General features: G+C 44.9%; 1 protein-coding gene across 1 annotated transcript; it reads right to left on the bottom strand.

Moving 5' to 3' along the window:
- Positions 1 to 21187: 21187 nt before the first annotated feature.
- On the bottom strand, positions 21188 to 22552 carry LOC142660194 (uncharacterized). The gene is made up of 2 exons (XM_075836775.1): positions 21967 to 22552; positions 21188 to 21537 (listed from the first exon to the last, which is right to left on the bottom strand). The coding sequence occupies exons 1-2, from the start codon at positions 22550 to 22552 to the stop codon at positions 21188 to 21190; spliced, it is 936 nt and encodes a 311-aa protein (XP_075692890.1).
- Between the last annotated feature and the right edge of the window lie 463 nt (positions 22553 to 23015).

The raw sequence follows: 23015 nt of genomic DNA, 5'->3' as shown, positions 1-23015 counted from the left end.
TAGAAGGCAAAGTCCTGTGTGATAGCAGAGAACAGGATCAGTAAACAGCATCTCCATCATGTCCCATTCTGTAACATGGTAGCTGGGAGATATGTGGATGGGTCATGGATGGAAGCTGAGGAGCCTCTTACCGCAGTCTGGAAGGTGCCATAGGCATGGGTGAAGAATGTGCTCCCTCCAGTGATCTCCAAGATTTCTCTCTCTATGCGGATGGCATCTCTTGCCTCCAGTAGTTCTCTCTTTCTGACCATCTTGACTGCCAGACGATGTCCGCTGACAGTATGTGTCGCCAGCATTACCTTCCCATAACTGCCCTCTCCAAGTTTCTGATGGAAGGTGAAGTTCTCCAGGGCCAGAGAGTCGGTCGCAATGTCTGAGGGGGCGGCTGTCTGGGTCCCACTGACTCCTGAAAGAGAAATCAGATTTATTACCTCCAAATAAACCTGAAATGTCTCCTCTTAATCCTTATAATATTTCTAGACAATCACGACACAAGAATCGTCCAGTATAATAAAGTGTAAACTTCAACGGAACCGATTTATGTTGTCAAAATCAATGTATAAAACATATGGACTTCTATAGAAATAAAAAACATAAATTGCAACCTTCATCAGGACTTTGTCTCCAGCAGTGCCCAGGAGTCGAGGACTGCAGAAGCGAGGAAAGGTAATTTATCAGGACATGGGGCACCCTGGAAATTTGGCTGCTCTTCTGGGAGTCCAGGAGATCTCCCCGATTTCCGGGAGTCTCCGATACTTTCCAGGAGAGTTGGCAAGTAAAGTTTATACACTGCTCTATACCTAACCCTCTAGATTTCCATTCTATGGTGACTTACCTGGTGTTTCTTGAGAAGAGGGGTCACAACCCTCAAGCCTTCTTCTGCTGGTGGCCTCAGTGTCAGATGTTTTCTGTCTTTTTAGATCTTCTTTATCGCTGTGTTGCTCACCAGATCTTTTCTTCCCCCTCTGAGCAGATAGATGTTTGGAGATGGATGGTTGAGGCTCCACCTCAGGTTTTGTGGTCGGGCTGGACCCCTCGCCTGCACTGCTGCTCTTTCTTGGTCTTTTCTTGTTGACCTCGTTGACTTTGCTCTCATCCGTTTCCTCTCTGGGTCTCTTGGACGCCACAGGTTTGGAGGTGACGTCCTTTCTACTCTCACCTTCCACCATTCTCCCCCTCTTATTTGGGGCCTCATCTTCGTTCTTAGATGAAGTCTTCCCTCTTTTTGTCCCCTTTTTCTCAGTTTCCTTCACAGGAAGCCCGGCAGATGTCACGCAGGGCTCTTCTCTCTCCTGAGCAGGTTCCTCCTGTACGATGTTCTGAGGAACTTCACCGCTCTCGGATGGAGGTTCCTCCATACGTCTCCTTTTACTACTTTTCTCATTTTCCTTACCACGCTTCATCTTCCTTTTTCGTCCCATGATTTCAATATATATCAATTATCAGTAATATCAGTCAGTAATTCGCTAAGTAATCACTAGTCGCCTTTACTCTTCAACAGGTGAAGAACAAGTGATGAAATTGAGGTTTCTGAGCCCCTAAGCTTAGAACCCTGTGACATCACAAAGCAGCATGACATCATCAGATTCCACAGGGCACCCTAAGCAGCATTGTGACATCATCAGCCTCACTGTCAGTTTATCTGCCCAGTATTTGGGAAAATTAATCAACAAATGAAAGTATCTTAGAAATAAAATTAAACTTCATCCATTATCCCAATGGTGTATGGTTGGAAATTTGGATTTCTTCATCCCTCCAGTTGTGGGGTGATGGATGTATCTCCCCATCATCCACCATCATGCGTGATACAGTCTCAGAGAACCACACAGCTCTTCCTGCCCTGTCATATAATGTTACTGAAGTTCCTTATAGAATAGTCTATGTACCTAAGACTATTACATATGATGCCATACCTCACAAGTCTCTGAAAAAGGACGTTTCTAAACTTTAAGCCCTCCCTAGTAACGGCCATGAGTATATATGAATATATTGCCATGTTGAGTCCATATAAACAGTCCATACATTGCCATAAGGCACCCACTTACTGTATACAATGTGTGGATAGTATACACAGTCCCAGGTTCGTGGCATACATTTTACAGATACAAACGGCATACTAAATTGCTGGGGTGCCAAACTTTTACCAGATAGAGTCATGAAGTCCCAAACAGTGCGCACACATACTTTGTCCACATAGAGTAAAATGGGGCCCACATATAGGTATATTGTATAGTGTCCGGATACGTTGCCCACTTAGACATACAGTGCCCGCATATTGCTATACTATGCTCACAGAGTGCCATATTAGTCCAAAATAGTAAACATATATCTAAACCTATTTTGTGTCATACTGTCTGCTGAGCCAATGTATCTAATCCTATCATGTATGATACTGTATACTGAGCCGCTGTGCATAAGCCTATCATGTGTGTTACTGCAGTGTCCCTGATACACTGCAGCAATGTACTGTGATTTCTGACATTGTATGGAAAAATATGTGTTTAAAACTGTTCCTTTAAGGCTGGACTGAGGGGAGGTGTCATGGCGGATCCTTGTAGTTTTGAATCAGGCAGTTAGTTAGAGCTGAGAGAGCCCAGTAACGGGTGGAGTGAGGAGCAGTTCCTGTGCAGGGGAAACCCTGCATCTCTGAGGAGAAAATCCAGTTTAGAGATCTTGGATCAAACCTGGAGAAACACACACGAGTAATCCAGCTGTGTAATTACCACAGAGAGCAAATCCAGCTCATGAGAGAATCAAAGGAGGAAATTCAGAAGGAATCCTCTGCCTTGTCTCCTCACCTGCCAGCCTGCAGCCATTGTATCTGTACCCTGCCAAACCTGAAGTAAAGGACCGGAAGTTACTATTTACAAGTTATTCAACCGTCTCCCGTGTATTCACTCTGCACCCACTTTACCAACAAGGGCACCCCAAATACCATCATACCGGGAGGCTGTACAACAGGGTGTGCCCCAGGGGGAAACTACAACTACCACCATCTACATTCACCCTACAGTGCAGACCCCCTCCATTTTCCCTGTAACAGCTCCGCAGGGAGTGCTTGAAGGCCCAGCCACCGTGTCCCTATACCGCCTCGCACTACCACATCACTACCGTGTCCCTATACCGCCTCGCACTACCCCACCACCACCGTGCCCCTATACTGCCTCGCACTACCCCACCACCTCCGTGTCCCTATACCGCCTCGCACTACCCCACCACCGCCGTGTCCCTATACCGCCTCGCACTACCCCACCACCACCGTGTCCCTATACCGCCTCGCACTACCCCACCACCACCGTGTCCCTATACCGCCTCGCACTACCCCACCACCACCGTGTCCCTATACTGCCTCGCACTACCCCACCACCACCGTGTCCCTATACCGCCTCGCACTACCCCACCACCACCGTGTCCCTATACTGCCTCGCACTACCCCACCACCACCGTGTCCCTATACCGCCTCGCACTACCCCACCACCACCGTGTCCCTATACCGCCTCACACTACCCCACCACCACCGTGTCCCTATACCGCCTCGCACTACCCCACCACCACCGTGTCCCTATACTGCCTCGCACTACCCCATCAGCACCGGGCCGTTGCATTAACCCTTTATGTGTTTCATAGGAATTTGGAGCAAAGTAGAGGTGAAATTGACATATTTCTTTTTTTTTTTGTCAGAAAATTCTTTTTATTCCATTTTTTTCTGTAAAACTGAAGTTTTTACCAGAGAAACGCAACTCAATACTTATTGCCCAGATTCTGCAGTTTTGAGAAATATCCCACATGTGGCCCTAGTGCGGTAATGGACTGAAGCACCGGCCTCCGAAGCAAAGGAGCACCTAGTGGATTATGAGGCCTCCTTTTTATTAGGCACCATGTCCGGTTTGAAGAGGTCTTGTGGTGCCAAAACAGTGGAAACCCCCAAAAGTGACCCTATTTTGGAAACTAGTCCCCTTGAGGAATTCATTGTAGTTTTCTTGGGGTGCATGCGGCTTTTTGATCAGTTTTTATTCTATTTTTAAGTGGCGTGGTGACTAAAAAACAGCAATTCTACTATTGTTTTTTATAGTATTTTTTTTTTTTTTTACAGCGTTCACCGTGCGCTATAAATGACATATTCACTTTATTCTGCGGGGCGATACGATTACGGTGATACCAGATGTTTATAGTTTTTTTTATGTCTTATGGCGTTTGCACAATAAAATACTTGTAAAAAATCATTTACTTTTTATGTTACCTTATTCTAAGAGCCAGAACTTTTTTATTTTTCCATCAATAAAGCCGTGCGAGGACTTGTTTTTTGCGTAACGAACTGTAGTTTCGATCAGGACCATTTTTAGGTACGTGCGACTTTTTGATCTCTTTTTATTTCATTTTTTGGGAGGTGAAGTGACAAAAAAATTGTAATTTTGTAGTTCAGGCCGTTACGGACGCGGCGATACCAATTATGTATAGTTTATTTGTTTATTTGTTTATTTTTATTAATAAAGGACTGATAAAGGAAAAGGGGGATTTTTACTTTTATTACTTTTAAAACTTTTATTTTCTTATTTTTACATAACTTTTTTTTTCCTTTTTTTTTTTAGCTTTTTTACTTTGTCCCACTAGGGAACATGAGGGCAGGAGGCCCTGGTCGCTATTCTAATACACTGCACTACATGCGTAGTGCAGTGTATTAGAGCTGTCAGCTACTCACTGACAGCAAGCATAGTGGGTCCTGACTTTGTCAGGACCACTAGGCTTCCATCGATGGCATAGCCGGACGCCATTGTTATGCATCCGGTTGCCATAGCCACCATCGCCGCCCACTGACAGAGCAGTCAAACTTTGAGTAGGACCGCCCACTGGACTCATGAGGGAGCAGTATGTGAACAGTCTAATAAGGTGTGTGAAGATGTGTGACATCTGAATGGAAACCATGGGACACAACCAATTTGGAGAGACCAGTTTATTGATGACGTTCGTTGTTATAGATGGATTGGCGCGCTGTCTGATGTTATAGGAGAGGTCCGTGTCGGTCACTGATCAGTGTCAGCTCCGCTATTGATGGTTTATTTCAGTCTCTCCCGCTCTCTCCTCAGCCGCTATGTTGTCCTGCAATGAAAACAGGTTTAGTTATAGAGCAGAAGAATTTGTGTATTAGACAGAAGATAAAGACACGTGAGGAGGTTATAGCAACGCTTTATATAGAGAGGACGAGGAGGGCGATGAACCTGGAATAAATCCGCTCTTAGACCCCATGCACACGAACGTATTTTTTTCCTCCTGTAAATACGGGTCCTTTGTCACACGCATTCGACCCGTATTCCACCAGTATTTACGGACCCGTGCCTGTAAATACGGGTCCGTTGTCGACAGTATTCCACCCGTATTTACAGACCCGTTTTCTCTGCACTCAGTGCTGGATAGAGAGAAGGGGCAGCCCTTTCGGGCAGTGTTTCCGCAGCAATTGAAAGTAAAAGAAATTCATACGTACCCCGGCCGTTGTCTTGGTGACGCATCCCTCTTTTGACATCCAGTCCGACCTCCCTGGATGACGTGGCAGTCCATGTGACCGCTGCAGCCTGTGATTGGCCTGTGATTGGCTGCAGCAGTCACATGAGATGAAACATCATCCCGGGAGGCCGGACTGGAGGAAGAAGCAGGGAGTTCTGGGTAAGTTAACTTTTAATACTATTAACTCCAGCGGTAGTCACTGTCTCGGGTGCTTAAAGAGGTACTGCCGATCCGTTAACTCTTTCAGCACCCTGGACAGTGATTATCCCCTGACCTCGCCTCGCAACGCTCCCGTAATTATGGGTGCACACACATATCCACCCGTAGTTACGGGAGCCCCATAGACTTCTATGGGCCTGCCTGTGCCGTAATTACTGCCTGAAATAGGACATGTTCCATATTTTTCAACGGCACGGGCACCTTCCTGTAAGCAAACGGGGAGTTACCTGTGGCCAATAGAAGTCTAGGGGCCCGTAATTACGGGTGTTGTTACGTTCTTGTGCATGGGGCCTTACAATGTCTTATATTGAGGTTCGGTATCTGCCCACAAGAGGACAACACTTACCTGATGAGGAACAGGACGGGACTGTGAAGAAGTCCTGGTGTTATATAAGAAGCTCTGGGCACTTGTCTCCAGACATAGAGATCTGTAATACAGCAGATATGGGACAGTATGAGGAGGGGGTGTAAGATGTCGGCTGTTTGCTCCCCATTGGGGTGAAATCTGTGATGTAATAAGGTATAAATATCACCTGGAGCGTCCACAGAGTACGCCGTTCCCACATCTCCCATAGACCTGCCAGCCGGATGGATTATGGGGCAGCAGTAGGGGGTGCAGGCGGCAATGCTCTCTGACATGGATCCTATAGAGTGGATGGTAGGACTCCAGGAACAAGAGAGCGATGGTGAAATCCGGGCACAAGGAGCGGATCTGATGGTCTTGGAGAAGGAAGTAGATGACGATGTCACTGAAATGTGGAGGACATATATTTAGCATGGAATAATCAGACAATGTCATGGGTGAAGGTTTGAGGTAATAATCTGGTGATGCTGGAAATGTGGTAAATACCTGAGAGTCGGAGGATGGAATCGCTGGATGTTCTGGGGAAACAGATGATGGTTCTGGGGAGATGATGACATTTTGGGGAGAAGCATTTCTGATGTTATTTGTGGTGGTGATACAGGAGGTGTCTGGCTGAGCTGATGGATCTTCAGATGGTCTTAGGGAAGGTGTGATGGTCCAGGGAGGGGATATGTATTGGCCTTGCTGTTTTTTATGGCGGCTTCTGAAGGCTCTTCCACCTGTCGCTGACATAAGAGAAGCCGCAGAACAACTTCTCATCCTCTGTTGTTATTGGAGGTTTTCGAGCTTCAGTGCTGGACATCACCTGGTGGAATTCAATACGTTCACTGGTGACCATAACTGGGGCCTAGAAATAGGAAACATAAAAATCATTTATAATCAATCAAGCAATCAAACTATTAATTAACCAATTAACTCAAATTAGTCATCAGTTGCAGAATTTGAATCTTACTCACTGTAATTCCATCTATTTACCACTAGGGGGGAGACTGTAAAGACAAGGGTAACATGACGGTATGACTGCTGTGTACTTACAGGTGACATTTGAAATGGCGGACGTGATCTTCCCGCCTCTAATTCCACCCAGTTAATGGGCCAGAAGAACGGATGTCTCTTTAAGTTGCCGCACACGACCTGTCTCATCTTGGGGGACTTACACAAGAGCTGTGAATAAATAATAACCAGGACATTATTGACTGAGAGAAGCAGAAAACAAGAGGTCTATGACTGTGAACACACATGACGGAGTTTATCACTGGTCAGGAGATGGTTTTTGGTGGAGTTCCCCTGTAATATACGGCGTATCATGTCCGCTCCGTGTATGATCTCCCTGCCAATCATGTCCCGGATGTTAGCATCGATGTTCTTGGGATAATGAGGTTTGTCATAGATCACCGACCTCTTGATCTTCAGAGACTCTTGGCCGGCATAAAACGGGAAGGACCCTGTGGCCATTTGATAAAATACTACCCCGAAAGAGAACAGGTCGACTGTGGAGTTGTAATATTGTTTACGAAGGATCTGTGGAAATATCAGGTTAGAAGGATCAGAGGAATGTTCTGACGGGTCTGCGATGCCACTAACTCCATGACCGTGAGTGAGGTCAAGAACGCTCCGCAGTTGGAGGAGGATTAGTGTAACTATAGGGGGCTCTGATAGAGGAGAGAGGAGAAGTCAGTGGACACGTAGTCTGCGCTCACCTCAGGGGCCATGTAGCCCAGAGTACCGGCAAACTCCCAGATCTTCTGAAAGCCAATGACGTTCGTAGCACCGAGGCCGAAATCCGCAATCTTGGCGTGTCCATCGCTATCCAGGAGGATGTTGTCTGGTTTAATATCCCTGTGAAGAGAGAGTGTCAGCTCTGTGGGTCAGACATGGATCAGCCCTGGTGCTTAGATTGCTGTGGGGGAGGCTGCACAGAGACCACCACTAAACACTAAGGAGAAACAGTCAATGATTTCTTACCGGTGAATAATCCCCTTGCTGTGGAGAAACTGCAGACCACTTAGGATTTCTGCTGCAAGGAACCTGAGGATGAAGAAAGGAAAGAGTGTAGAAACCCTGAAGACATGCGGACTGTGAGGAGACGTTATAGTCAGGGGGGGGGGGGCAGGTATACATTGTATATGGAGACTGTACGACCACCATCACTATATAGGAAGGATCATGTAATACTCTCATCTATAAGGACTAATAGTGGGATAATCACCTACACACAATACCGCACCTCATCATTGTCTTACCTGGTAGTATGGATGTCAAGTGGGGCTCTGTCATTTATAAATTCGTTCAGGTCTCCACCGCTCAGGTATTCCATCACATAGAAGGCAAAGTCCTGTGTGATAGCAGAGAACAGGATCAGTAAACAGCATCTCCATCATGTCCCATTCTGTAACATGGTAGCTGGGAGATATGTGGATGGGTCATGGATGGAAGCTGAGGAGCCTCTTACCGCAGTCTGGAAGGTGCCATAGGCATGGGTGAAGAATGTGCTCCCTCCAGTGATCTCCAAGATTTCTCTCTCTATGCGGATGGCATCTCTTGCCTCCAGTAGTTCTCTCTTTCTGACCATCTTGACTGCCAGACGATGTCCGCTGACAGTATGTGTCGCCAGCATTACCTTCCCATAACTGCCCTCTCCAAGTTTCTGATGGAAGGTGAAGTTCTCCAGGGCCAGAGAGTCGGTCGCAATGTCTGAGGGGGCGGCTGTCTGGGTCCCACTGAGTCCTGAAAGAGAAATCAGATTTATTACCTCCAAATAAACCTGAAATGTCTCCTCTTAATCCTTATAATATTTCTAGACAATCACGACACAAGAATCGTCCAGTATAATAAAGTGTAAACTTCAACGGAACCAATTTATGTTGTCAAAATCAATGTATAAAACATATGGACTTCTATAGAAATAAAAAACATAAATTGCAACCTTCATCAGGACTTTGTCTCCAGCAGTGCCCAGGATTCGAGGACTGCAGAAGCGAGGAAAGGTAATTTATCAGGACATGGGGCACCCTGGAAATTTGGCTGCTCTTCTGGGAGTCCAGGAGATCTCCCCGTTTTCCGGGAGTCTCCGATACTTTCCAGGAGAGTTGGCAAGTAAAGTTTATACACTGCTCTATACCTAACCCTCTAGATTTCCATTCTATGGTGACTTACCTGGTGTTTCTTGAGAAGAGGGGTCACAACCCTCAAGCCTTCTTCTGCTGGTGGCCTCAGTGTCAGATGTTTTCTGTCTTTTTAGATCTTCTTTATCGCTGTGTTGCTCACCAGATCTTTTCTTCCCCCTCTGAGCAGATAGATGTTTGGAGATGGATGGTTGAGGCTCCACCTCAGGTTTGGTGGTCGGGCTGGACCCCTCGCCTGCACTGCTGCTCTTTCTTGGTCTTTTCTTGTTGACCTCGTTGACTTTGCTCTCATCCGTTTCCTCTCTGGGTCTCTTGGACGCCACAGGTTTGGAGGTGACGTCCTTTCTACTCTCACCTTCCACCATTCTCCCCCTCTTATTTGGGGCCTCATCTTCGTTCTTAGATGAGGTCTTCCCTCTTTTTGTCCCCTTTTTCTCAGTTTCCTTCACAGGAAGCCCGGCAGATGTCACGCAGGGCTCTTCTCTCTCCTGAGCAGGTTCCTCCTGTACGATGTTCTGAGGAACTTCACCGCTCTCGGATGGAGGTTCCTCCATACGTCTCCTTTTACTACTTTTCTCATTTTCCTTACCACGCTTCATCTTCCTTTTTCGTCCCATGATTTCAATATATATCAATTATCAGTAATATCAGTCAGTAATTCGCTAAGTAATCACTAGTCGCCTTTACTCTTCAACAGGTGAAGAACAAGTGATGAAATTGAGGTTTCTGAGCCCCTAAGCTTAGAACCCTGTGACATCACAAAGCAGCATGACATCATCAGATTCCACAGGGCACCCTAAGCAGCATTGTGACATCATCAGCCTCACTGTCAGTTTATCTGCCCAGTATTTGGGAAAATTAATCAACATATGAAAGTATCTTAGAAATAAAATTAAACTTCATCCATTATCCCAATGGTGTATGGTTGGAAATTTGGATTTCTTCATCCCTGCAGTTGTGGGGTGATGGATGTATCTCCCCATCATCCACCATCATCAGTCTCAGAGAACCACACAGCTCTTCCTGCCCTGTCATATAATGTTACTGAAGTTCCTTATAGAATAGTCTATGTACCTAAGACTATTACATATGATGCCATACCTCCCAAGTCTCTGAAAAAGGACGTTTCTAAACTTTAAGCCCTCCCTAGTAACGGCCATGAGTATATATGAATATATTGCCATGTTGAGTCCATATAAACAGTCCATACATTTCCATAAGGCACCCACTTACTGTATACAATGTGTGGATAGTATACACAGTCCCAGGTTCGTGGCATACATTTTACAGATACAAACGGCATACTAAATTGCTGGGGTGCCAAACTTTTACCAGATAGAGTCATGAAGTCCCAAACAGTGCGCACACATACTTTGTCCACATAGAGTAAAATGGGGCCCACATATAGGTATATTGTATAGTGTCCGGATATGTTGCCCACTTAGACATACAGTGCCCGCATATTGCTATACTATGCTCACAGAGTGCCATATTAGTCCAAAATAGTAAACATATATCTAAACCTATTTTGTGTCATACTGTCTGCTGAGCCAATGTATCTAATCCTATCATGTATGATACTGTATACTGAGCCGCTGTGCATAAGCCTATCATGTGTGTTACTGCAGTGTCCCTGATACACTGCAGCAATGTACTGTGATTTCTGACATTGTATGGAAAAATATGTGTTTAAAACTGTTCCTTTAAGGCTGGACTGAGGGGAGGTGTCATGGCGGATCCTTGTAGTTTTGAATCAGGCAGTTAGTTAGAGCTGAGAGAGCCCAGTAACGGGTGGAGTGAGGAGCAGTTCCTGTGCAGGGGAAACCCTGCATCTCTGAGGAGAAAATCCAGTTTAGAGATCTTGGATCAAACCTGGAGAAACACACACGAGTAATCCAGCTGTGTAATTACCACAGAGAGCAAATCCAGCTCATGAGAGAATCAAAGGAGGAAATTCAGAAGGAATCCTCTGCCTTGTCTCCTCACCTGCCAGCCTGCAGCCATTGTATCTGTACCCTGCCAAACCTGAAGTAAAGGACCGGAAGTTACTATTTACAAGTTATTCAACCGTCTCCCGTGTATTCACTCTGCACCCACATTACCAACAAGGGTACCCCAAATACCATCATATCGGGAGGCTGTACAACAGGGTGTGCCCCAGGGGGAAACTACAACTACCACCATCTACATTCACCCTACAGTGCAGACCCCCTCCATTTTCCCTGTAACGGCTCCGCAGGGAGTGCTTGAAGGCCCAGCCACCGTGTCCCTATACCGCCTCGCACTACCCCATCACTACCGTGTCCCTATACCGCCTCGCACTACCCCACCACCACCGTGTCCCTATACCGCCTTGCACTACCCCACCACCACCGTGTCCCTATACCGCCTCGCACTACCCCACCACCACCGTGTCCCTATACTGCCTCGCACTACCCCACCACCACCGTGTCCCTATACCGCCTCGCACTACCCCACCACCACCGTGTCCCTATACCGCCTCGCACTACCCCACCACCACCGTGTCCCTATACCGCCTCGCACTACCCCACCACCACCGTGTCCCTATATCGCCTCGCACTACCCCACCACCACCGTGTCCCTATGCCGCCTCGCACTACCCCACCACCACCGTGTCCCTATACTGCCTCGCACTACCCCATCAGCACCGTTGTATTAACCCTTTATGTGTTTCATAGGAATTTAGAGCAAAGTAGAGGTGAAATTGATATATTTCTTTTTTTTTTTGTCAGAAAATTCTTTTTATTCCATTTTTTCTGTAAAACTGACTTTTTTACCAGAGAAACGCAACTCAATACTTATTGCCCTGATTCTGCAGTTTTGAGAAATATCCCACATGTGGCCCTAGTGCGGTAATGGACTGAAGCACCGGCCTCCGAAGCAAAGGAGCACCTAGTGGATTATGAGGCCTCCTTTTTATTAGGCACCATGTCCGGTTTGAAGAGGTCTTGTGGTGCCAAAACATTGGAAACCCCCAAAAGTGACCCTATTTTGGAAACTAGTCCCCTTGAGGAATTCATTGTAGTTTTCTTGGGGTGCATGTGGCTTTTTGATCAGTTTTTATTCTATTTTTAAGTGGCGTGGTGACTAAAAAACAGCAATTCTACTATTGTTTTTTATAGTATTTTTTTTTTTTTTACAGCGTTCACCGTGCGCTATAAATGACATATTCACTTTATTCTGCGGGGCGATACGATTACGGTGATACCAGATGTTTATAGTTTTTTATGTCTTATGGCGTTTGCACAATAAAATACTTGTAAAAAATCATTTACTTTTTATGTTACCTTATTCTAAGAGCCAGAACTTTTTTATTTTTCCATCAATAAAGCCGTGCGAGGACTTGTTTTTTGCGTAACGAACTGTAGTTTCGATCAGGACCATTTTTAGGTACGTGCAAGTTTTTGATCTCTTTTTATTTAATTTTTTAGGAGGTGAAGTGACAAAAAAATTGTAATTTTGTAGTTCAGGCCGTTACGGACGCGGCGATACCAATTATGTATAGTTTATTTGTTTATTTGTTTATTTTTATTAACCCTTTCAAGACTGAGCTCATTTTGACCTTCATGACCAGCCCCATTTTCTCAAATCTGACATGTGTCAATTTATGTGTTAAAGAGGCTCTGTCACCAGATTTTGCAACCCCTATCTGCTATTGCAGCAGATAGGCGCTGCAATGTAGATTACAGTAACGTTTTTATTTTTAAAAAACGAGCATTTTTGGCCAAGTTATGACCATTTTTGTAATTATGCAAATGAGGCTTGCAAAAGTACAACTGGGCGTGTTTAAAAGTAAAAGTCCAAGTGGGCGTGTATTAGGTGCGTACATCGGGGCGTTTTTAATACTTTTACTAGCTGGGCGCTGTGAAGAGAAGTAACATCCTCTTCTCTTCAGAACGCCCAGCTTCTGACAGTGCAGATCTGTGACGTCACTCACAGGTCCTGCATCGTGACGGCCACATCGGCAGCAGAGGCTACAGTTGATTCTGCAGCAGCATCAGTGTTTGCAGGTAAGATCGACTTACCTGCAAACGCTGATGCTGCTGCAGAATCAACTGTAGCCTCTGGTGCCGATGTGGCCGTCACGATGCAGGACCTGTGAGTGACGTCACAGATCTGCACTGTCACAAGCTGGGCGTTCTGAAGAGAAGAGGATGTTACTTCTCATCAGAGCGCCCAGCTAGTGAAAGTATTAAAAACGCCCCGATGTACGCACATAATACACGCCCAGTTGTACTTTTACTTTAAACACACCCACTTGGACTTTTGCAAGCCTCATTTGCATAAATACGAAAATGGTCATAACTTGGCCAAAAATGCTCGTTTTTTAAAAATAAAAACGTTACTGTAATCTACATTGCAGCGCCTATCTGCTGCAATAGCAGATAGGGGTTGCAAAATCTGGTGACAGAGCCTCTTTAATAACTCTGGAATGCTTTTGCCTATCCAAGCGATTCTGAGATGGTTTTCTCGTGACATATTGTACTTTATGTTAGTGGAAAAATTTGGGCAATAAATTCATTGCTTATTTGTGAAAAATACCAAAATTCAGAGAAAATTTGCAAAAATTATGATTTTTCTCATTTTAAATGTATCTGCTTGTAAAACAAATAGTAATACCACACAAAATAGTTACTATTTTATATATTCCATATGTCTACTTTATATTTGCATAGTTTTTTGAACATTATTTTATTTTTCTAGGACGTTACAACGTTTAGAACTTTAGCAGCAATTTCTCACATTTTCAAGAAAATTTCAAAAGGCTATTTTTACAGGGACCAGTTCAGTTCTGAAGTGGCTTTGAGGGCCTTATGTACTAGATAGACCCCATAAATCACCCCATATTAAAAACTGCACCCCTCAAAGTATTAAAAATAGCATTCAGAAAGTTTCTTAACCCATTAGGCGCTTCACAGGAATTAAAGCAAAGTAGAGGTGAAATTTACAAATTTTATTATTTTTGCTGAAATTCATTTGTAATAAAAAAAATTCTGTAACACAGAAGGTTTTACCCGAGAAATGCAACTCAATATTTATTGCCCAGATTCTGCAGTTTTTAGAAATATCCCACACGTGGCTCTAGTGTGATAATCGACTGAAACACAGGCCTCAGAAGCAAAGCAGCACCTAGTGGATTTTGGTGCCTCCTTTTTTTAGAATATATTTTAGGCACCATGTCAGGTTTGAAGAGGTCTTGTGGTACCAAAACAGTGTAAATCCCCCAAAAGTGAGACGGTTTTGGAAACTACACACCTCAAGGAATTTATCTAGGGGTACAGTTAGCATCTTGACCCCACAGGTCTTCTGCTATATTTATTGGAGTTTGTCTGTGAAAGTGAAAATCTACTTTTTTTCTGAAAAAATATTTAAAAAAAATAATATTTGCAAGGAATAAAGATTAAAAAGCACCCCAGAACTTGTAAAGCTACTTCTCCCGATTACGCCAATACCCCATATGTGGTACTAAACTGCTGTTTGGACCCACAGCAGAGCTCAGAAGGGAAGGAGCGCCATTTGGATTTTGAAGCGCAGATTTTGCTGGATTGGTTTTCAGTGCCATGTCGCGTTTGCAACGCCCTGGAGTAAGCAAAACAGTGGAATCCCCCCAAAACTGACCCCATTTTGAAGACTACACCCCTCAAGGAATTGTTCTAGGGGTATAGTTAGCATTTTGACCCCACAGTTTTTTTGCTGAATTTAGTGGAATTAGGCTGTGAAAATGAAAATCTACTTTTTTCTGAAAAAACATAGAAATGTTTAATTTTTACAATGAATAAAGGAGAAAAATTACCCCAAAATTTGTAAAGCAATTTGTCCTGATTACAGCAATACGCCATATGTGGTAATAAACTGCTGTTTGGACCCACGGCAGGACTCAGGAGGGAAGGAACAATATTTGGCTTTTGGAGCTCAAATTTAGCTGGACTGGTTTTCGGGTGTCATGTCACATATGCAAAGCCCCTGAGGTACCAAAACAGTGGAAACCTCCCAAAAGTCCCTTTAGGGGACTGGAACGAGCGATCATTAGGTCGCTGGTACAATACACTGCAATACTAATGTATTGCAGTATAATGTCATTTTACAGGCTCCTGTAACAGCGCGATCGCTGTTCCTGTCCGTTAGTCCCGGGTGTCAGCTGTAATACACAGCGGACACCTGCAGAATATGGAGCGGGCGCAGCGCGTGAGCCCGCTCCATATATAACCCCTCGCACCACGACATTCTATTAAGTCGTGGTGCGCCAAGGCGTTAATGCGCAGCGGATGGTGCAAAGTGAAAATTAAAATTTTCCACTGATATGCCATTTTAATGCACAATATATTGTGCCCAGTTTGTGCCACTGAAGACAAATACCTCATACAATGTTGAGCGGGTTCTCCCGGATATAAAATGTCATATATGTGGACGTAAGCTGGTGTTTGGGCACGCTGTGGGGCTCAGAAGGGAGGGAACACCATTTGGCTTTTGGAGCGCAGATTTTGTTTGGTAACTGTTCTGTTTGGGGTTTTGCTCGTATTTCAGTTATGATGTGGGGGTATATGTAAGCTGTGCGGGGTACATCAGGGCATAATAAGAGGGTATAATAATGGGGTACATAAATAATAATTCGCAGATATGTGGCCTGTGTCACACTGATATATGGCGCCTGATCCTATCCGCTTTTGGAACACTCTGCACATTTTGCATCGCCATATTCTGAGAGCCAGAACTTTTCTATTTTTTCTCCAACGGAGCCGTGCGAGGACTTATTTGTTGCGGGACAATCTGTACTTTTCATTACTATCATTTTAGGGTACATGTGATTTTTTTTTATCACTTTTTATTAGATTTTTTTGGAAGCAAAGTGACAAAGAAACATAAATTCTGACAATGTTTTTTGTATTTTTTTTTTTACTGTATTCACCGTGCGGTATAAATGACATTGTACTTTATTCTGCGGGTCGGTATGATTACGGCGATACCATATGTATATAGGTTTTTTATGTTTTGTGGCGATTGCGCAATAAAATCACTTTGATAAAATTATTTATTTTCTGTGTTACCATATTCTGAGAGCCATAATTTTATATTTTTCCGTCAAATAAGCGGTGTAAGGGCGTGTTTTTTGCGGGATGGGTTGTAGTTTTTATTGGTAGTATTTTGGGGTACATGCGACTTTTTGATCACTTTTTATTCTATATTTTGGGAGGGTTGATGACCAAAAAAAAGTGATTCTGACATTGTTTTTTAATTCTTTTTTTTGCGGTGTTCACCGTGTGGGAAAAATAATATTATAGTTTTATAGGTTGGGTCGTTACGAACGCGGTGATACCAAATATGTGTACTTTTTTTAACATTTTCATTTTTTTCCTATAATAAAAGACTTATTATAGGAAAAAAAGCATTATTTCTTTTTGTAACTTTTATAACTTGTTTTTACACTTTTATAAAACTTTTTTATTACTTTATTTTTTACTTTTTACTTGTTTTATTTGAAGACCTGCAGCACTGATCGCTGCTATAATACATTACACTACCTAGGTAGTGTAACGTATTATAAACTGTCAGTGTGACGCTGAGAGTCACACTGACAGGAAGCTTATGAGAACCAGCATCCGGCTGGTTCTCATAGGCTGCTGTGCATGGCAGACACTGGGGCCGTTATATGGCCCCCGGTTCTGCCTTTTAACCGACTGCAGCACCAGCAATCGGTCCCCGGGAAAGTTTGTTGTAGCAACAAACTTTCCAGTTTGTTATAGCAACAAACTTTCCAGTTCGTTGCTACAACACACTTTCCCTGCGATCACATGACCGGGACCTGAACTAATCAGGTCCCGATCATATCTCCGGGAACAGAGGTAGGTGATAACAGCGCGATCCGGGTGTCAGCGCTACTCTGAGACACCCGGATCGTGCTTTTAACACCCACCGTGAATTCACAGAGCCCAGCAAGTGCCGACGTGAATATACAGTGGGCGGTCGGGAAGCGGTTAATAAAGGACTGATAAAGGAAAAGGGGGATTTTTACTTTTATTACTTTTAAAACTTTTATTTTCTTATTTTCACATACCTTTTTTTTTCCTTTTTTTTTTTAGCTTTTTTACTTTGTCCCACTAGGGAACATGAGGGCAGGAGGCCCTGGTCGCTATTCTAATACACTGCACTACATGCGTAGTGCAGTATATTAGAGCTGTCAGCTACTCACTGACAGCAAGCATAGTGGGTCCTGACTTTGTCAGGACCACTAGGCTTCCATCGATAGCATAGCCGGACGCCATTGTTATGCATCCGGTTGCCATAGCCACCATCGCCGCCCACTGACAGAGCAGTCAAACTTTGAGTAGGACCGCCCACTGGACTCATGAGGGAGCAGTATGTGAACAGTCTAATAAGGTGTGTGAAGATGTGCGACATCTGAATGGAAACCATGGGACACAACCAATTTGGAGAGACCAGTTTATTGATGACGTTCGTTATAGATGGATTGGCGCGCTGTCTGATGTTATAGGAGAGGTCCGTGCCGGTCACTGATCAGTGTCAGCTCCGCTATTGATGGTTTATTTCAGTCTCTCCCGCTCTCTCCTCAGCCGCTATGTTGTCCTGCAATGAAAACAGGTTTAGTTATAGAGCAGAAGAATTTGTGTATTAGACAGAAGATAAAGACACGTGAGGAGGTTATAGCAACGCTTTATATAGAGAGGACGAGGAGGGCGATGAACCAGGAATAAATCCGCTCTTAGACCCCATGCACACGAACATATTTTTTTTCCTCCTGTAAATACGGGTCCTTTGTCACACGCATTCGACCCGTATTCCACCAGTATTTACGGACCCGTGCCTGTAAATACGGGTCCGTTATCGACAGTATTCCACCTGTATTTACGGACCCGTTTTCTCTGCACTCAGTGCTGGATACAGAGAAGGGGCAGCCCTTTCGGGCAGAGTTTCCGCAGCAATTGAAAGTAAAAGAAATTCATACGTACCCCGGCCGTTGTCTTGGTGACGCATCCCTCTTTTGACATCCAGTCCGACCTCCCTGGATGACGTGGCAGTCCATGTGACCGCTGCAGCCTGTGATTAGCCTGTGATTGGCTGCAGCAGTCACATGAGATGAAACATCATCCCGGGAGGCCGGACTGGAGGAAGAAGCAGGGAGTTCTGGGTAAGTTAACTTTTAATACTATTAACTCCAGCGGTAGTCACTGTCTCGGGTGCTTAAAGAGTTACTGCCGATCCGTTAACTCTTTCAGCACCCTGACCTCGCCTCGCAACGCTCCCGTAATTATGGGTGCACACACATAGCCACCCGTAGTTACGGGAGCCCCATAGACTTCTATGGGCCTGCCTGTGCCGTAATTACTGCCTGAAATAGGACATGTTCCATATTTTTCAACGGCACGGGCACCTTCCTGTAAGCAAACGGGGAGTTACCTGTGGCCAATAGAAGTCTAGGGGCCCGTAATTACGGGTGTTGTTACGTTCGTGTGCATGGGGCCTTACAATGTCTTATATTGAGGTTCGGTATCTGCCCACAAGAGGACAACACTTACCTGATGAGGAACAGGACGGGACTGTGAAGAAGTCCTGGTGTTATATAAGAAGCTCTGGGCACTTATCTCCAGACATAGAGATCTGTAATACAGCAGATATGGGACAGTATGAGGAGGGGGTGTAAGATGTCGGCTGTTTGCCCCCCATTGGGGTGAAATCTGTGATGTAATAAGGTATAAATATCACCTGGAGCGTCCACAGAGTACGCCGTTCCCACATCTCCCATAGACCTGCCAGCCGGATGGATTATGGGGCAGCAGTAGGGGGTGCAGGCGGCAATGCTCTCTGACATGGATCCTATAGAGTGGATGGTAGGACTCCAGGAACAAGAGAGCGATGGTGAAATCCGGGCACAAGGAGCAGATCTGATGGTCTTGGAGAAGGAAGTAGATGACGATGTCACTGAAATGTGGAGGACATATATTTAGCATGGAATAATCAGACAATGTCATGGGTGAAGGTTTGAGGTAATAATCTGGTGATGCTGGAAATGTGGTAAATACCTGAGAGTCGGAGGATGGAATCGCTGGATGTTCTGGGGAAACAGATGATGGTTCTGGGGAGATGATGACATTTTGGGGAGAAGCAATTCTGATGTTATTTGTGGTGGTGATACAGGAGGTGTCTGGCTGAGCTGATGGATCTTCAGATGGTCTTAGGGAAGGTGTGATGGTCCAGGGAGGGGATATGTATTGGCCTTGCTGTTTTTTATGGCGGCTTCTGAAGGCTCTTCCACCTGTCGCTGACATAAGAGAAGCCGCAGAACAACTTCTCATCCTCTGTTGTTATTGGAGGTTTTCGAGCTTCAGTGCTGGACATCACCTGGTGGAATTCAATACGTTCACTGGTGACCATAACTGGGGCCTAGAAATAGGAAACATAAAAATCATTTATAATCAATCAAGCAATCAAACTATTAATTAACCAATTAACTCAAATTAGTCATCAGTTGCAGAATTTGAATCTTACTCACTGTAATTCCATCTATTTACCACTAGGGGGGAGACTGTAAAGACAAGGGTAACATGACGGTATGACTGCTGTGTACTTACAGGTGACATTTGAAATGGCGGACGTGATCTTCCCGCCTCTATTTCCACCCAGTTAATGGGCCAGAAGAACGGATGTCTCTTTAAGTTGCCGCACACGACCTGTCTCATCTTGGGGGACTTACACAAGAGCTGTGAATAAATAATAACCAGGACATTATTGACTGAGAGAAGCAGAAAACAAGAGGTCTATGACTGTGAACACACATGACGGAGTTTATCACTGGTCAGGAGATGGTTTTTGGTGGAGTTCCCCTGTAATATACGGCGTATCATGTCCGCTCCGTGTATGATCTCCCTGCCCCCCAGCTATAAGTCGGTATATACTCACTCTATCAATCATGTCCCGGATGTTAGCATCGATGTTCTTGGGATAATGAGGTTTGTCATAGATCACCGACCTCTTGATCTTCAGAGACTCTTGGCCGGCATAAAACGGGTAGGACCCTGTGGCCATTTGATAAAATACTACCCCGAAAGAGAACAGGTCGACTGTGGAGTTGTAATATTGTTTACGAAGGATCTGTGGAAATATCAGGTTAGAAGGATCAGAGGAATGTTCTGACGGGTCTGCGATGCCACTAACTCCATGACCGTGAGCGAGGTCAAGAACGCTCCGCAGTTGGAGGAGGATTAGTGTAACTATAGGGGGCTCTGATAGAGTAGAGAGGAGAAGTCAGTGGACACATAGTCTGCGCTCACCTCAGGGGCCATGTAGCCCAGAGTACCGGCAAACTCCCAGATCTTCTGAAAGCCAATGACGTTCGTAGCACTGAGGTCAAAATCCGCAATCTTGGCATGTCCATCGCTATCCAGGAGGATGTTGTCTGGTTTAATATCCCTGTGAAGAGAGAGTGTCAGCTCTGTGGGTCAGACATGGATCAGCCCTGGTGCTTAGATTGCTGTGGGGGAGGCTGCACAGAGACCACCACTAAACACTAAGGAGAAACAGTCAATGATTTCTTACCGGTGAATAATCCCCTTGCTGTGGAGAAACTGCAGATCACTTAGGATTTCTGCTGCAAGGAACCTGAGGATGAAGAAAGGAAAGAGTGTAAACCCTGAAGACATGCGGACTGTGAGGAGACGTTATAGTCAGGGGGGGGGGGCAGGTATACATTGTATGTGGAGACTGTACGACCACCATCACTATATAGGAAGGATCATGTAATACTCTCATCTATAAGGACTAATAGTGGGATAATCACCTACACACAATACCGCACCTCATCATTGTCTTACCTGGTAGTATGGATGTCAAGTGGGGCTCTGTCATTTATAAATTCGTTCAGGTCTCCACTGCTCAGGTATTCCATCACATAGAAGGCAAAGTCCTGTGTGATAGCAGAGAACAGGATCAGTAAACAGCATCTCCATCATGTCCCATTCTGTAACATGGTAGCTGGGAGATATGTGGATGGGTCATGGATGGAAGCTGAGGAGCCTCTTACCGCAGTCTGGAAGGTGCCATAGGCATGGGTGAAGAATGTGCTCCCTCCAGTGATCTCCAAGATTTCTCTCTCTATGCGGATGGCATCTCTTGCCTCCAGTAGTTCTCTCTTTCTGACCATCTTGACTGCCAGACGATGTCCGCTGACAGTATGTGTCGCCAGCATTACCTTCCCATAACTGCCCTCTCCAAGTTTCTGATGGAAGGTGAAGTTCTCCAGGGCCAGAGAGTCGGTCGCAATGTCTGAGGGGGCGGCTGTCTGGGTCCCACTGACTCCTGAAAGAGAAATCAGATTTATTACCTCCAAATAAACCTGAAATGTCTCCTCTTAATCCTTATAATATTTCTAGACAATCACGACACAAGAATCTTCCAGTATAATAAAGTGTAAACTTCAACGGAACCGATTTATGTTGTCAAAATCAATGTATAAAACATATGGACTTCTATAGAAATAAAAAACATAAATTGCAACCTTCATCAGGACTTTGTCTCCAGCAGTGCCCAGGAGTCGAGGACTGCAGAAGCGAGGAAAGGTAATTTATCAGGACATGGGGCACCCTGGAAATTTGGCTGCTCTTCTGGGAGTCCAGGAGATCTCCCCGTTTTCCGGGAGTCTCCGATACTTTCCAGGAGAGTTGGCAAGTAAAGGTTATACACTGCTCTATACCTAACCCTCTAGATTTCCATTCTATGGTGACTTACCTGGTGTTTCTTGAGAAGAGGAGTCACAACCCTCAAGCCTTCTTCTGCTGGTGGCCTCAGTGTCAGATGTTTTCTGTCTTTTTAGATCTTCTTTATCGCTGTGTTGCTCACCAGATCTTTTCTTCCCCCTCTGAGCAGATAGATGTTTGGAGATGGATGGTTGAGGCTCCACCTCAGGTTTGGTGGTCGGGCTGGACCCCTCGCCTGCACTGCTGCTCTTTCTTGGTCTTTTCTTATTGACCTCGTTGACTTTCCTCTCATCCGTTTCCTCTCTGGGTCTCTTGGACGCCACAGGTTTGGAGGTGACGTCCTTTCTACTCTCACCTTCCACCATTCTCCCCCTCTTATTTGGGGGCTCATCTTCGTTCTTAGATGAGGTCTTCCCTCTTTTTGTCCCCTTTTTCTCAGTTTCCTTCACAGGAAGCCCGGCAGATGTCACGCAGGGCTCTTCTCTCTCCTGAGCAGGTTCCTCCTGTACGATGTTCTGAGGAACTTCACCGCTCTCGGATTGAGGTTCCTCCATACGTCTCCTTTTACTACTCTTCTCATTTTCCTTACCACGCTTCATCTTCCTTTTTCGTCCCATGATTTCAATATATATCAATTATCAGTAATATCAGTCAGTAATTCGCTAAGTAATCACTAGTCGCCTTTACTCTTCAACAGGTGAAGAACAAGTGATGAAATTGAGGTTTCTGAGCCCCTAAGCTTAGAACCCTGTGACATCACAAAGCAGCATGACATCATCAGATTCCACAGGGCACCCTAAGCAGCATTGTGACATCATCAGCCTCACTGTCAGTTTATCTGCCCAGTATTTGGGAAAATTAATCAACATATGAAAGTATCTTAGAAATAAAATTAAACTTCATCCATTATCCCAATGGTGTATGGTTGGAAATTTGGATTTCTTCATCCCTCCAGTTGTGGGGTCATGGATGTATCTCCCCATCATCCACCATCATGCGTGATACAGTCTCAGAGAACCACACAGCTCTTCCTGCCCTGTCATATAATGTTACTGAAGTTCCTTATAGAATAGTCTATGT

This window comes from Rhinoderma darwinii, chromosome 9, assembly GCF_050947455.1.
Source record: "Rhinoderma darwinii isolate aRhiDar2 chromosome 9, aRhiDar2.hap1, whole genome shotgun sequence".
In the NCBI taxonomy this organism is placed as follows: Eukaryota; Metazoa; Chordata; class Amphibia; order Anura; family Rhinodermatidae; genus Rhinoderma; species Rhinoderma darwinii.
Note: the sequence above shows the minus strand (reverse complement) of the source record. Positions and strands in the feature narration are given on the sequence as shown.